This window comes from Aspergillus neoniger (assembly GCF_003184625.1).
Source record: "Aspergillus neoniger CBS 115656 unplaced genomic scaffold BO87scaffold_18, whole genome shotgun sequence".
Taxonomy (NCBI): domain Eukaryota; kingdom Fungi; phylum Ascomycota; class Eurotiomycetes; order Eurotiales; family Aspergillaceae; genus Aspergillus; species Aspergillus neoniger.
This window is the reverse complement of record NW_020291146.1, coordinates 647,985-661,198: the sequence shown is the minus strand read 5'-3', so window position 1 is coordinate 661,198 and position 13,214 is coordinate 647,985. Positions and strand designations below refer to the sequence as shown.

Sequence of the window (13,214 nt, the reverse complement as noted above, 5' to 3'; positions counted from 1 at the left end):
ACAATGCAGTAAGAGACAGATGTATACTTCAAGGAGTAACACCCTGATTACCTGTCCGATCCCAGGGTTTCACCAACTTCCCTGCCGAGCAAAGACCGGGTGGCCTGATGTGCGCCGTGAGTGGCCCGTTCGTCTTACTCAGCAAGCTGTCCCCCATGCCGGCCTGCCGAGCAGCCAATCAGTGGCGTCTCGATCGTCAGCCTCGGCGAGTCATACCTAAAATTACATTCATTACCGGTCATGGAATCCCGTAATCGGGAGGCCAGTAATTTTTCCCCTCCCAAATCTTGAAAGTTCCAGATATCCTGTCTTATTCTTCTTCCTTTTCCCCTTCTTCTCCTCTTCACTACCCTCTTCTTCTCCTCCCCATTCCTTCACATCCACTGCTCCCTGATCGTCAATTAGGGGCTATCTCATCCCTTCGGCTTGCACTCTCCGTCTCGAACTGTCTGCCCGCTCATTCGAGTCTCCATGGAGTCGCTTCTCCAGCAGTCCCGGGCCATGTGCCCGTTCCTCAAGCGCACCTCCCCGACCACCTTGCGCTCACTGTCTACCGCGACCCGCCCCAGCATCAGCCCTGGCGGAGGCACCATGTCCAATCTCCAGGTCCTGGCTCGTCGCTGCCCAGTGATGAGCAAGGCTCTGGCGGTGCAGAGTGCTCGCCTGGCTCACACCAAGCGGTTCACCTCTTATACTGCCGGTGTGGCGGGCCTGAACCCCAAGCAATTCCGGCCCACTGTCGGCAAGAGAGCGTTGCATTCGACCGCTGGCAATGGCGCTGATGTGACCCCGAATGTCTACAAGGAGTCACAGAGAGGTTAGTACTTTTCTTTATTCCTTTCCTACAGCCTCAACACCAACATATATGCTAACGGCATTGTCTTAGCTCACCCCGGTCTTTCCGGCGTCACCAAGCAGCAGTTCGAACCGTCCGCCGCTACCGTGCCCGGCCCTCGTCCCCATGCCCCCAACGCCACGCCCTTCAACTACAATGCATTCTATCAGGGCGAGCTTGAGAAGAAACACAAGGACAAATCGTACCGCTACTTCAACAACATCAATCGCCTGGCCAAGGAGTTCCCCCGTGCCCACACCGCTTCTCCTGAAGAGAGGGTGACCGTGTGGTGCTCCAACGACTACCTCGGTATGGGTCGTAACCCCGAGGTGCTGAAATCTATGCACCAGACCCTGGACAACTACGGAGCTGGTGCCGGAGGTACTCGCAACATTTCCGGTCACAACCAGCATGCCGTCGCTCTCGAAGGCACTTTGGCCAAGCTCCACAACAAAGAGGCTGCGCTGGTCTTTAGTTCCTGCTTTGTGGCCAACGATGCGACTCTGGCGACTCTGGGCAGTAAGATGCCCGACTGTGTCATTTTGTCCGACAGCCTCAACCACGCCTCCATGATCCAGGGTATCCGTCACTCTGGAGCCAAGAAGATGGTTTTCAAGCACAACGACCTGGTCGATCTGGAAACCAAACTTGCATCTCTTCCTTTGAACGTTCCCAAGATTATCGCTTTCGAATCCGTCTACAGTATGTGCGGTTCCATTGCCCCAATCGAACAGATCTGTGATCTGGCCGACAAGTACGGTGCCATCACCTTCCTCGACGAAGTTCACGCCGTGGGTATGTACGGACCTCACGGTGCGGGTGTGGCTGAGCACCTCGACTACGACATCTACGCTTCTCAGGATACGGCCAACCCTCGTGATACCAAGGGAACCGTCATGGACCGTATCGACATTATCACTGGTACTCTCGGCAAGGCGTATGGTTGCGTTGGTGGCTACATTGCCGGATCGGCGGCCATGGTGGACACCATCCGCTCTCTCGCCCCCGGCTTCATCTTCACAACCTCTCTGCCCCCGGCTACCATGGCTGGAGCGGACACCGCCATTAAATACCAGGCGCAGCACCAGCGCGACCGCGTCCTGCAGCAGTTGCACACCCGCGCAGTCAAGGAATCACTCAAGGAGCTGGACATCCCGGTGATTCCCAACCCATCCCACATCATCCCTCTCCTCGTTGGTGATGCCGAGGTGGCCAAGCAGGCCTCGGACAAGCTGCTCGAGGAGCACGGCATCTACGTGCAGGCCATCAACTACCCCACCGTGCCTCGCGGCGAGGAGCGTCTCCGCATCACCCCCACCCCCGGCCACGTCAAGGAGCACCGCGACCATCTGGTGCAGGCTCTGCAGACCGTCTGGAACGACCTGGGCATCAAGCGCGCCAGTGACTGGGAGGCCCAGGGTGGCTTCGTCGGCGTGGGCGTCGAGGGTGCCGAGGCCGCCAACCAGCCCATCTGGGAGGACGCGCAGCTGGGCCTGCAGCCTAGCGAGACCGTCGAAGCTGCCGTGACACGGGAGTTCCAGACTGCCGCTGCCGAGGCGCTCTCCCAGGCCGCTTCCCGCATGCAGACCGCCACTCCGGTGCGCCCTGCCGCTGCCACCGCTGCCTCGATCGCCGTGGGAGTGGCTGCCGCTTAAGCCTATCCGGTTTAGGCTATTAAGGTGGTGGTCTGGATGTTACCACATCCAGCACAGTTGATCGTTATCATTACTATTCTCCCTCTGCTGGCGGATCAAACCCCAGCATGACCATATGACCAGACTCTGGACATTTGCCTACTATAATATGAAATATGAAGGTGGATGAAGACACATGGAACCGGCCAGTCGTTACCGATGATTTTGGGTTCTAGATCGAATGATCATGTCTATTCCTCATTATGCTCCAACAATTTTCCTAGTATTATCGTAGATGTAGTACGTACCATGCCTTCGCCCATTGAAGACAACTATACCAAAAATGAAAGAGAATGTTCGATGTCAGAGCCGTCACTGTACATAGTAGTTACCAATCAGCACAGCCCTCGATGTCATACAGTCTTCCTGTAAACAATGTACCTTTGAAGACTTGGCCAGTTTCAAAGAGGACAGATAGCATGAAGCTTCCTGTAAAAGCCTTACGGATGACCAGCTGGCTTTATGGGAAAATGAGATCAGAACACCCACCCCTAATGACTTAATATGGGTTGGAGTACATGTCATCATCACACTCGATGATATCATATCCACTTCAGCAGAAGTCAATATACTTACTGACAAGTGTGTAGTTTAATACTAAATCATCGATATTTGCGCGGAGAGAGAGAGAGATTGAGTTATTCATGGTAGTATCAAATTTTATTGTCAATTACTACTACTTAGTAGTAGTAGTAGTAGTAGTAGTAGTAGTAGTAGTAGTAGTAGTAGTAGTAGTAGGAGGAGGAGGAGGAGGAGGAGGAGGAGAAATATCTATTACATCATGGTTAGTTAGTAGAAGTAGGTGCATAAATAAGTAATTTATGAAGAGAAAGGAAGAAAAAGAACTTATTAAAAGTGCAATGGACCTTGGATGCATAATGGTGGTGAATATTGAGTAACTTCGTAGTGTAGATGATGTATTTACACACAATGAATACAGTCAGGATATAGTTGAGTGCAGAGGCTACTACTACTACTACTACTACTACTATTGAAGCTAGTACTACTGATCGTACTTAGTTATTAGTCTTCACTTTCATCGCTGTTACTTAAGTCAAGTGGAGTGAGTTGGCAGTCCGGAATCCTTGCTAAGTATACTTAGTGATTGAGAGACGTAGGGTAACTATATATCCAAGTAGTATTTATATACTTCCTACCATATTATGTCATGTCGTAACATACTGCACAATTGGTTTCCAAGACACCAGATGTGCATCGAATAGGTTAGTACTACTAGTAATATCTACCTAGGAGACATCGAGGTGAAGTAATTATTTATCTACAAGTAAACTACAAACTACTGCAAGTTCTTGAACAAACCCAAGTGGTTCAGCTGAAGAAAGTAGAAAAACGACGTTCTTTTGCCAATCCATCCATACATACAGAGAAATAATGCTAACTTACAATCAATCAATCAATCAATCACACCCAAACAAACCCTCGCCATCAAATCCACTACCTCCGTCCACCACCACGACTAACCTTCGGGAACTCAACGGGAATCTTCAACCTAGCAACCCGTCTAGCCGCAGCCTCGGCCTTACCACCCTTAATACCCCATTTAGCAAACTCCGACTCGCGGGGCTTGTCGACGCGGCAACCCAACTCGCGGAAATACTGCGTGATCGCCACGTTATCGAGGCGCAGATCATCACGGAGATCCGAGGGATCGGTAGCCAGCTCGTTGGGGGCGTTTCCACCGGCGGAGCTGTTACCACCGTCCTTGGAAGGTTGGGGCGGGATGTGCAGCGAGAGGGCGCAGATGGTCGTGTGGAGGAAGGTGATGTCGTTCTTGGAGAGGGAAGCACCCTGGGGCGCGAATTTGCGGCGCACGGCGTCGATGACCGGGTCCGCGATCTGGTCGCCGCTGGCGGAGTTCTCGCTGATTGTTCCACCGGAGAGGATGCGGCGGAGGTCTTCGCGGGGAGGGAGACGCTTGCTGCCGGGGCCGGCGGACTTGTCGCGGCCGGGACGGAGACCGCGGGCGAGTTCCAGGAGGAGGAGGATGAAGCGGAGGATCTGGAGGTGGGTGGTGTTGCCGGAGAGGGCGACGGCTTCGACGCGGCGGGAGACGTACCGCGAGGTGGTGTTGACGGCGGCGCCGGAGTTAACGGTGTCTTGCCATTCTTTGACGTTGGGGAGTTGGCGCAGGGTGGCCAGGCCGTTGGGGACGAGGACGTCAAGAGGATAGACTTCTGACGGGTGTGCAGCGTCCAGGTTGGCCTGGGGCAGAGGCTTCGCGGCTTGAACCTGCGCTTGCAGGGCGGCAGCCTTGGAGGCGATATCTGTGGCTGCGTCGGCAGGCATGGCGCCCAGGATGGCGGTTTCGGCGGCGGAGGCAGCGCCTGAGGGCACGTTGGAGAGCTGAGCGTTTTCGGCAAGCGATTGAGCGGCCTTGCGAGATTGTTTGGTACCGAAGGTGTTGGTGAGTTCTGTTCTTTGAGCGCGCATGGTTTTCTAGTAAGGGTTGGATGGTCAGCCAATGTCCGGTGAAGACCATGGAGGACAGGATTGAGCGAACCATTTCTTCCTCTTCACTCTCCTCCTCTGACTCTTCGTCAATCGCTCTCATCTTGCGAACGGCGCCACGCAGGGTCATCTTCCGCACTTCGATGAACTGCCAGGTTTTGTTCTCCGGGTCCACGACCGCGACGTAGTGCTTGAGCTGGGAGTCGGCATCCTCCTCGGCCTCGCGACCCACGAAGTCCAGCTTGGGGTGCTCGGAGGACTGAAGCAGCAATTCGGACGAGACGATGCCCTTGTTCCGTGACGACGAGGAGGAGGTTTTGCTGCGGGTCTTGAGGTATGGGTTGAGGCGGAGATTGCGCGGAGCGTTGAGACCGGGAGTAGTGACTGAAGTGCATTACATTAGATTATTCCCATACCATATGACCGTACCATGAGGGCAGTGAGGGCATGTGTAAAAAAGGTGCAGCATACTGATCACCGGAGCTAGTTCGCTATCATCCTCCACGACGCTGGAGGCCAGCGGAGGCAGATCTTGCAGCTCGAGCGCGGGCTTCTTGCTAGGCCTTTCATGGCGATCGGAGGCGCGCTTGCGCTTCTTTTCGACCTTATCGGACGGCATTATGTCTGGATAAGGAATTGAAGGAAAATGCGACGCCGCGGAGAGAGAATTGACTGGTAGGGAGATTATCGGGCAGGTGGAGGGAAAATTCCACGAAAAAAAGTTGAAGGCGGTCAGGCGGGCTGTGAGCGGAAGGCGGAGAAGACCCCAGGGCGGGCAGGTAGCCTTCATGCGCACACAATCTTCCTAGTTCAATATGGTCCTATCATTATAGTCTGATTGATAATTTTGGATATCTTCGAGTACTGTTTTTCTACAAGATCATGCTACAGTGGTTTTGAAGATTTACTGGGAACATCATGTGCGTCGTAAACTTTTTGGTATTTGGAATAAATTCTCATGACCTCTCCATGGCCCGGAATTCTATCGGATTTCCCCAATAGAACCCAGGACACGAGAAATTGACCAGTCCCCACGCAAAGCTCATCGGTAATGGCAAAGAGTAAGATAGTACAGGAATACAGAAAGACCATTCGACTCTCCCACCATGCCTTCCAACCCCACCAAACACATTCGTACCTCCGAAGGAAAAGATGCGGCACTCGCACCCCCACTGTCTGGATCAAAAGGAAATCAAGAGAAGATCGAAAACGTTATAACGAGCCCGAGGGATTGGATGTGTAGATGAAACGGCGGGCTCCGAAGTCGATTGCACCGAGAATGTTGTGGCAGACCAGACAGGCCTCGATTGAGATACCGAACCACGTAACGATCATAACTGGAATCATCATCGTGACGTCGTCGCAATTGTCATGTTTAGCGTTCAAACTGAGCGTTCACATGAAGAGCTGAGATGGAGTGGGCGAGTCATTTATTTGCTGCGGAATTGGTTAGTCGATTGCCGGTTTGATTTGATTTGCTCATTGTTTTGGATAGCACTCACGATCTAGCTCTCATCTTTCTTCTCTTGCGCTTGAGGCGACGGACGCGCTTCTTTCTCCACTTGGCTCTCATCTTCGAAGAGAATTCGAAACTGATACCAGTCAGTCAGTCACTGTTGACCCAGCTGGACGACAAAGCGCTGCAACCAGTGCAGGCTGGGAGGGGGTACTCACACTTCTGCGAGGATGAAGAGATGGTTGCAAGAATGATGGAGAGCGGCCGCGGTTGAGCTTCTTGTGTGCGCCGTGGCTGACTCAGCATGCAATGCCGCTAAGGGCTCGCTAGTGTTGCGCCGGCGCTGATTGGCTCGCTGATTGTCATCCACTGCTTTACCGAGACTGGCATTACCGCTTTGGGCCTTGCCCGTGACATCAACCCTCCTGGTGCGTGTACCTTCAGTACCGTGGCATGCGGTGGGAACCCATTACCATTGAGAAAAAAAGACTCGGTTGTTATGATGCGTTCAATGGCATTTAGATTCATTATTCGCGTTTCACCTGTTCGTGTGTCTTATCAAGGACAGCCCTAGCTAGCCCTATCTACTACGGTATAACTATGAATAACATCGTGCTCTATGTAGAATGTAGATGTCCGCCAGAATTAAAGATAGGATCCTCAAGCTGCATTGGGAAAATTACTTAATAGCCGTAACGGTAGGTCACCGCCAGATCTCCCTGGTCCTGTTCTTCATCTTCTCGCAGCTCCGCGGGGGCGCCATTGGCCATGACCCGGTCTCGTCGCTTGTTCTCCGCCCAGAGAGCCACAAAGTATCCAATGCAGCAGGCCGCGGAGAAGCAGATGAAGGACAGACTAATAATGTAGCCATTCCGATACTCAGGCGCATCTTTGGCTAGGAATGCATATGTGGAGATGATACCTCCCGCTGGTAGATAACCCATGTTAGCAGCGTCATCTATTTAGGCTTTTGTGTCGACGTCACTTACTGTTCCCGAACCCAACCTGCCATGCCGTGCCCACGCTGCGCCTGCGATGACCCCCTAGGTTCATAGCAAACCAACATACAATAACCGGCATCGCACTATAGCAGCCACAGGTCACCATGAAGAGCGCGCCGTATTGGACGTGTCGATGAGCCTCTCCGTGCACATTCAATAGTATTCCAAATCCAGCCATAGCAATTGCTGTAGGAATCAAAGTGAAAGCCAGCCGATGTCTGGTTAGATCAGAAAACGTTGCGATCACCATCGAGAATGCAAACGCAGCTGCCCATGGTGGAATCGAGTACAGTTGGGTTTGGATGGCTGGTACAAAAGCTCAGTATACAGCGTATTCAGTGATAACATATACATACTTCCGTAGCCATAGGTCTTGATAATAGTCGGGGCGAAGAAAGCATATCCTGAGCTTGTTAACATATACTACTTTCCTGGTACTCACGGATTGAAACGGAAATCAAACTTACCATATGCTGTGACAACCTGCCCGAAGTACATAAACCCGCCAAGGAAGATCTTGTCTGTTATTCAGTCAGCATATGCAGGAATGTATGGCGCCTTCTGGCACTCGCATGTACTTACAGTCCTTGAAGACGGCCAACACATCGCGACAACCCATACGAGCATCGTGCCCAGCTTTCCCTGCATCACGGGCCAGCTTAGCCCGTATGTACGTTCGCTCTTCCTCATTAAGCCACTTGACATCCTCTGGGAACCCCGGGATGATAAAGAACCAGACAATGGCAACCACGCAGGTGATAACTCCCTCGATAATGAAAACCCACCGCCAGCCCCCGTAGCCTCGAAGTCCGGCCATCTTTCCTAGACCGCTGGCAAGCAGTCCGCCGAAGGCGCCCGCTAGCGTGGTCGAGCTGAAGAAAAAGCTAAAGCGCTTCTGTGCCTCACTGCGCTTATACCACATGCCCAAAAGATAGAAGCCTTGGAGGCACTCTGTTAGCGAGAGGTCCTTCGAGCTGGAAAAGAGACCACTCACATCCAGGGAACATGCCCGTTTCAAACATTCCTGCGTCAATATTAGTTTTATGTCGGTGAATATGAATTGCCTTCATACCCAGGAACCAGCGTGTAGTCATCAGTCCACCCCAGTTTGAGACTAAGCCCTGACATATCGTGACGAGGCCGAACCCGAACATACAAAAAGACACTGTCATCATCAGCAACCCTATAAGCAGTGTATAACGGTGCTTATGGTCGTGGGATACATACACCATACATGAGGTTTCAACTTCTTCAGCAAGATATTGGATGGAATTTCGAATATAACGTAGGGCACAAAGAATATAGTGAGCGCGGTATTGTACTTCGTCCCCGTAGCGATGTTGAGGTCCGTCTCGAGCCCGAGTACGGCCGCATTGCTGATGTTGACACTATACCAGGCACAAACTGTTATGAAAATGATATCCTATTACCAAGACAGCAGGAGGCACATACCGATCCAGGAAAGCAAGCAGATACAGGACGCAGAGACACGGGACGATGTGCCAGTCAATCTTGGCCATGAGCCTGCGCTCCGTGGTTGTGGTGAGAGGAGGAAGATCTGATGTGAGCGCTTCAATGTGGCCCTCGGGTTTCAATCCGGGGTCGGGCTGAGGAGAGCGATCTATTGACTCTGTTTACGCAGCCTGAGGTCACTATTGTCTTCGTGAGACCTCGATTCATATGAACTGTACCTTCGGATGACCCCATTGTGACTGGTGGGCGGAAATATGGATATCGTTGTATGCTTCTGTGTCTCTGAGCTAGATTGCGACACGATGGATAGAAATGTTGTGGCCGAATTACTCCAGTTGAGAAAGGGTGTCCTCCCGACAGATATAAGGTGCAATAACAATACTCGAGAAGCAAGGGATGTATGTCACGAAGAGCGCGTAAACAGGCAAGATAAGGTGCAGAGACACTATTTCAAGGAGAGGACCACAACAATTGGCCACGCAGAGGGGAGCAGGAAGAAGAAGAAGAAAAGACACCGCACAAGAGGGGCAAGCAGGGGTGCCAGACAAGATTGATAGTGAATACGGACTGCTTTGACGGCGGCTGACGAACCATCCAAGCTAACCAATCGCCTATACAGGCCGCTGTGATGAACACGGCAGTGGAGGAGGACCAATTAACTCATTGACTCGGGAGGCCTTACATTAGCGAGGGAATGAGACGGGTCGGATACATCCTACCCATTTCGGCCTAATCCGCAGGTCAGATAGCCTGACAGGCTGGGCATTGCTTAGCATGATTGTCCGATCCATGGTGCCTCCCGACTATGCCTCTCGAAGGTTTCATCCGGCCGTCCTATCTGTATAGTCTGAGGCCATGATGATGGCTTTATCTGGGTTGGAACCAAAGATGATACCAGTTTGGACGGATGTAACATGCCGAGGGGGAGAAAGTTTAGGAGGAATGGAGGAGAACATGCCGGCTGTCAGCTCCATCCAGTCTGCACATTTCCTGTCCCGGGATTCACCGACCTAGTCTAGAAGGAGTAGAGAGTAAGCAGTAGTAGAGAGTACTTAGGTATTTTTAAGCAATAGTCCAGCCATGGCCAACTAACTCAAGTGGACTCCAGTAGAAGATTAGTAGTAGATAGTAGCCGTGCCAAACCCACCTTTTTCCCCGCAGATCCCTTCCTTCGCTAAGCTTATCTACCCCACAATCGGCAGTTCTCGAGCAGTTCGTTCCCCAAGCTTCAGGCATAATAAAATGGAGAGTTATAGACATCACAACGACAATAAAGTATCTGCGCGCTGTGGAAATTTCCTGCTTTCGGGCCACTACAGAATCCATAGGTTGCAACATAAAGCCAAATGCACAATGGAGGTCCAATGAGAGAGCAAGAAGATATGGACCGGGTGGCACAGATGCCGTATCCAGTCTCACAACCTGCATAAGTGCGCAAATAGAACTAAGTCTCCGAAGCTGCTCGGAAAAGAGTGTCATGTCTAATCATTTGGGTCCATGCGTGGCACTGGTCAGCCACGTGCTGCCCTTCATTCGTCCCACGTCCCCCCAACATCCTGAGGATCATTTGAGAGGACGCGTACGATGATACTTTCAACTTTCAGTCTAGCAATATGCCCGTCCTTCCGGTAATGGTTCTAGAACACTCATAACCCATATAAGCTAGCTTGTCATAAATAATAAATACTCGCCACCACGAGCTATCATACAATCGTACTATCTCTCTCCCAGTCCGCGCCGAGAAGAGACTCCGGATAGATGAGGGACCATTTATGCCACAGATATTCCCGAAATTCCCAAACCTTCTCTAGAAAGTCCACACACGATCATCACACACGGTCATTAGCTCGACGGTTAATCATCCACAGCCTTTCCCCAAGCCTTCTCAAATGCCGAGTCATCGTCCACTGCTACGACTGATGCTTCTGGAGTAGGTCCTTCTTCGTTGGCATCCTCCTTCTCAATCATCTCTGGGGCAGGTGATGTAGGAACATCAAAACCCGCCTCTAGACCCGATGGCTGCGTCCTTGAATCGGTCCCGAGCAGCTCAGAGTCAAAGTTGGAGCTGTATATAACAGCTGCAAAGGCCTCTAGCTCTCGTACCCCCTGTTCAATGGAGGTCAGATACAGGTTTGGGGGAGCTGTCCCATTTCCGATCACATGGGCTTGTCGAGCCAGGACGGCCAACACATTTGCCAGCTTCGTTTTCGTGTCGGAGCCGTCAGCCGCGGGGACGACCGTGGCGACCGAGTCGAAGGACTGAGGAACAGATGTGGGCACCTGCGTGGACGATTTGAACGCATCGGCCTTGCATTGGTCAATTAGAGTTTGGAAGCATTCGTTGTTGAGGAGTAACATAACACGAATGAAAGTCGGAGAGTCGATCAGATCGGCCGTCTCGTCCAGGAGATGGCGCAGCGACGCTGTTGTCTGAAGTGTCGCGGGTTCCGTCACTCCAAGAACCCCGGACTCCTGCAACAGATAGTCCTCCTCTTCTCGCGAGGGGAGCACATAAGATAACCACTTCCGATGCCTGTTAGAAGAATAACGGGTCAGCATCCGGCCAGTGAGACTTGCTCATAGAAAACGTACTTCCTGTCCTCCTCGGTCTTGCCCTCTATCTTCCCACGGACTTGCAGGATCAATTCCGACAGCTTGCTCAGCGAGATGTCCTCCCGGGGATTCAAAGGTCCAAACACCTCCGTCACGGCGGCCTGCACCTCCTCCATCAACTGCTTCCAGCCTCGGTGAAGCAGCCACCAACTGAAGGCAAGGTATCTCCGATTTGTCTCAAAGTCATGTCCAAGTGTTTGCGTGAGGTCGTCATCATCGTGATCCTCAAGTCGAATAGTTGAACCATCCGCAGGGGGTGTGGCCATGGAGATTACGCTGGAGAGGTAGTTGCGTCGGCCGAGCAGGTTAAGTTGAATTCGAGTGAAGATGGTCAGCAAGGTCAGGGTATAGATGAGCGTAAACGACCTAGTGATAGCTATGATGGTCTGTTAGACTCCTTGGTTCCTGTAAAAAAACGACGATACGTGATAACTCACAGGTTATCTTGACCTCGTTCCACAGCTGGGTCTTGTTTCGCTTCGGACGTGATGAGCCACCCCCCTCGATGGTCGACTCCTCTAATTGACTCGTACGGACAAAGCCATCGCTTTGGAAGCTAGACAAGCTACGCCGATCATCATCCGTTATACTGGGGCCCACCGAGCTTAGATCCGAGCCTGTTCCTTCGCCAGCGTTAAGACGAGCCAGTCGTTCTGCACGCTTCTTCTGGAGCTCCTTGGTCAATTCTTCCACGGGAAGTGCCTCGAGAATATCCTCCGCCGCCGTCGGTAGTAGGGCTAGCACAGTATAGGTACAGTCGGTCTGGTTTTGTTCGAAGCGTCGCCGCAAGCTGGACAAGAGGCAATAGCCGTCAGTTACCGTTTCCGAGCACGCGAGCAAGTCACATCGATGAAATTAGAGGAGGTAAGGGAGGCTCATCACTTACTTCTCCCGAGCAATGCGGTCACTACTCATGCGCTCGCGCGCCTCTGAGATCTTGGACAGCAGGTACTGGCCTGCGAGATAGCCCGCTCCGATCACGCCAGCTCCGATCGCAAGGCCCTTGCGATTGCGCCGGAACCAGCGCTTAGTGGCACTGATCATTATGGAGCAAAGAGGATCGGGAACAGTTTCTCAGATATAGGGAGCAGTACAGTTCATCGTATGAAGTGAAATAGAAAGGAAGAAAAGGAATAATGGAGGTTGGGAATCACAAGGAAAGCCGAAGAGACGGCGTGAGTGATGGAAGAGCGACGGCAAGCACGGTCGGGGATCGAGGGTCCCTGGAGCGGCCTCGGCTAAAGAGCAGCCAGCAACACGTATGATCGTCACCAGCGGATCAGGCTATGGCGGATGCGAGGATATATGGAGGTCTGTAGATTAGTAGTAGCCAGAAAGGAACGAATGTGAGCTAGTTGTTGGGAAGGCCAAATAGCAATAGTTTGTGCCACTTCATCCCCGCAATTAGTTGCATCATCGTTATAAGTCACGGTGGTTCTGCTCTTTTCATTTGCATCTCGGCCTGATTCTGTCCGACCATGAATGCGAACCAACCTTAGGCAGCCAGGCCAGTGCTGGCCAGGTACCGCCAATACCAGACGATACGGGTGCGGATGCCCCCTATCAGGGCTGATAAGGGATAAGGAGAACAGCCATCATACCGTCACAGGCGAGGGGCACCCCATCATTACATACACGCCATGACTCCCCATTATTCTTCCCTTCATCAACAT

At 52.2% G+C, this 13,214-nt stretch overlaps 3 protein-coding genes across 3 annotated transcripts; 1 reads left to right on the top strand and 2 right to left on the bottom strand.

Moving 5' to 3' along the window:
• Window positions 1–279: 279 nt before the first annotated feature.
• On the top strand, window positions 280–2,741 carry hemA (5-aminolevulinic acid synthase HemA). The gene is made up of 2 exons (XM_025623470.1): window positions 280–817; window positions 887–2,741. Exons 1-2 carry the CDS (start codon window positions 472–474, stop codon window positions 2,488–2,490), a joined length of 1,950 nt encoding a protein of 649 aa, XP_025479340.1. The 5' UTR covers window positions 280–471; the 3' UTR covers window positions 2,491–2,741.
• Window positions 2,742–3,850: 1,109 nt separating this feature from the next.
• Window positions 3,851–5,725, bottom strand: BO87DRAFT_335854 (DNA-directed RNA polymerase I subunit RPA49). Its single transcript, XM_025620511.1, has 3 exons — window positions 5,470–5,725; window positions 5,051–5,382; window positions 3,851–4,986 (listed from the first exon to the last, which is right to left on the bottom strand). The coding sequence occupies exons 1-3, from the start codon at window positions 5,615–5,617 to the stop codon at window positions 3,985–3,987; spliced, it is 1,482 nt and encodes a 493-aa protein (XP_025479339.1). The 5' UTR covers window positions 5,618–5,725; the 3' UTR covers window positions 3,851–3,984.
• A 1,412-nt stretch (window positions 5,726–7,137) lies between these two features.
• On the bottom strand, window positions 7,138–12,585 carry BO87DRAFT_397510 (MFS transporter; the record flags this gene model as incomplete). The annotated part of the gene is made up of 14 exons (XM_025625306.1): window positions 7,138–7,382; window positions 7,444–7,722; window positions 7,769–7,773; window positions 7,812–7,859; window positions 7,923–7,976; window positions 8,034–8,394; window positions 8,450–8,479; window positions 8,528–8,620; window positions 8,683–8,843; window positions 8,908–9,038; window positions 11,032–11,400; window positions 11,517–11,917; window positions 11,979–12,331; window positions 12,428–12,585. 14 exons carry the CDS (start codon window positions 12,583–12,585, stop codon window positions 7,138–7,140), a joined length of 2,688 nt encoding a protein of 895 aa, XP_025479338.1.
• Between the last annotated feature and the right edge of the window lie 629 nt (window positions 12,586–13,214).

Bases quoted from the DNA above. Each gene is read 5' to 3' on its own strand.
- hemA (XM_025623470.1), top strand. From the start codon at position 472: ATGGAGTCGCTTCTCCAGCAGTCCCGGGCCATGTGCCCGTTCCTCAAG. The intron at 818-886 runs GTTAGTACTTTT...GCATTGTCTTAG, and splicing joins CTACAAGGAGTCACAGAGAG to CTCACCCCGGTCTTTCCGGC.
- BO87DRAFT_335854 (XM_025620511.1), bottom strand. From the start codon at position 5,617: ATGCCGTCCGATAAGGTCGAAAAGAAGCGCAAGCGCGCCTCCGATCGC. The intron at 5,383-5,469 runs GTATGCTGCACC...AATGCACTTCAG, and splicing joins CGAACTAGCTCCGGTGATCA to TCACTACTCCCGGTCTCAAC. The intron at 4,987-5,050 runs GTTCGCTCAATC...AACCCTTACTAG, and splicing joins AGAGTGAAGAGGAAGAAATG to AAAACCATGCGCGCTCAAAG.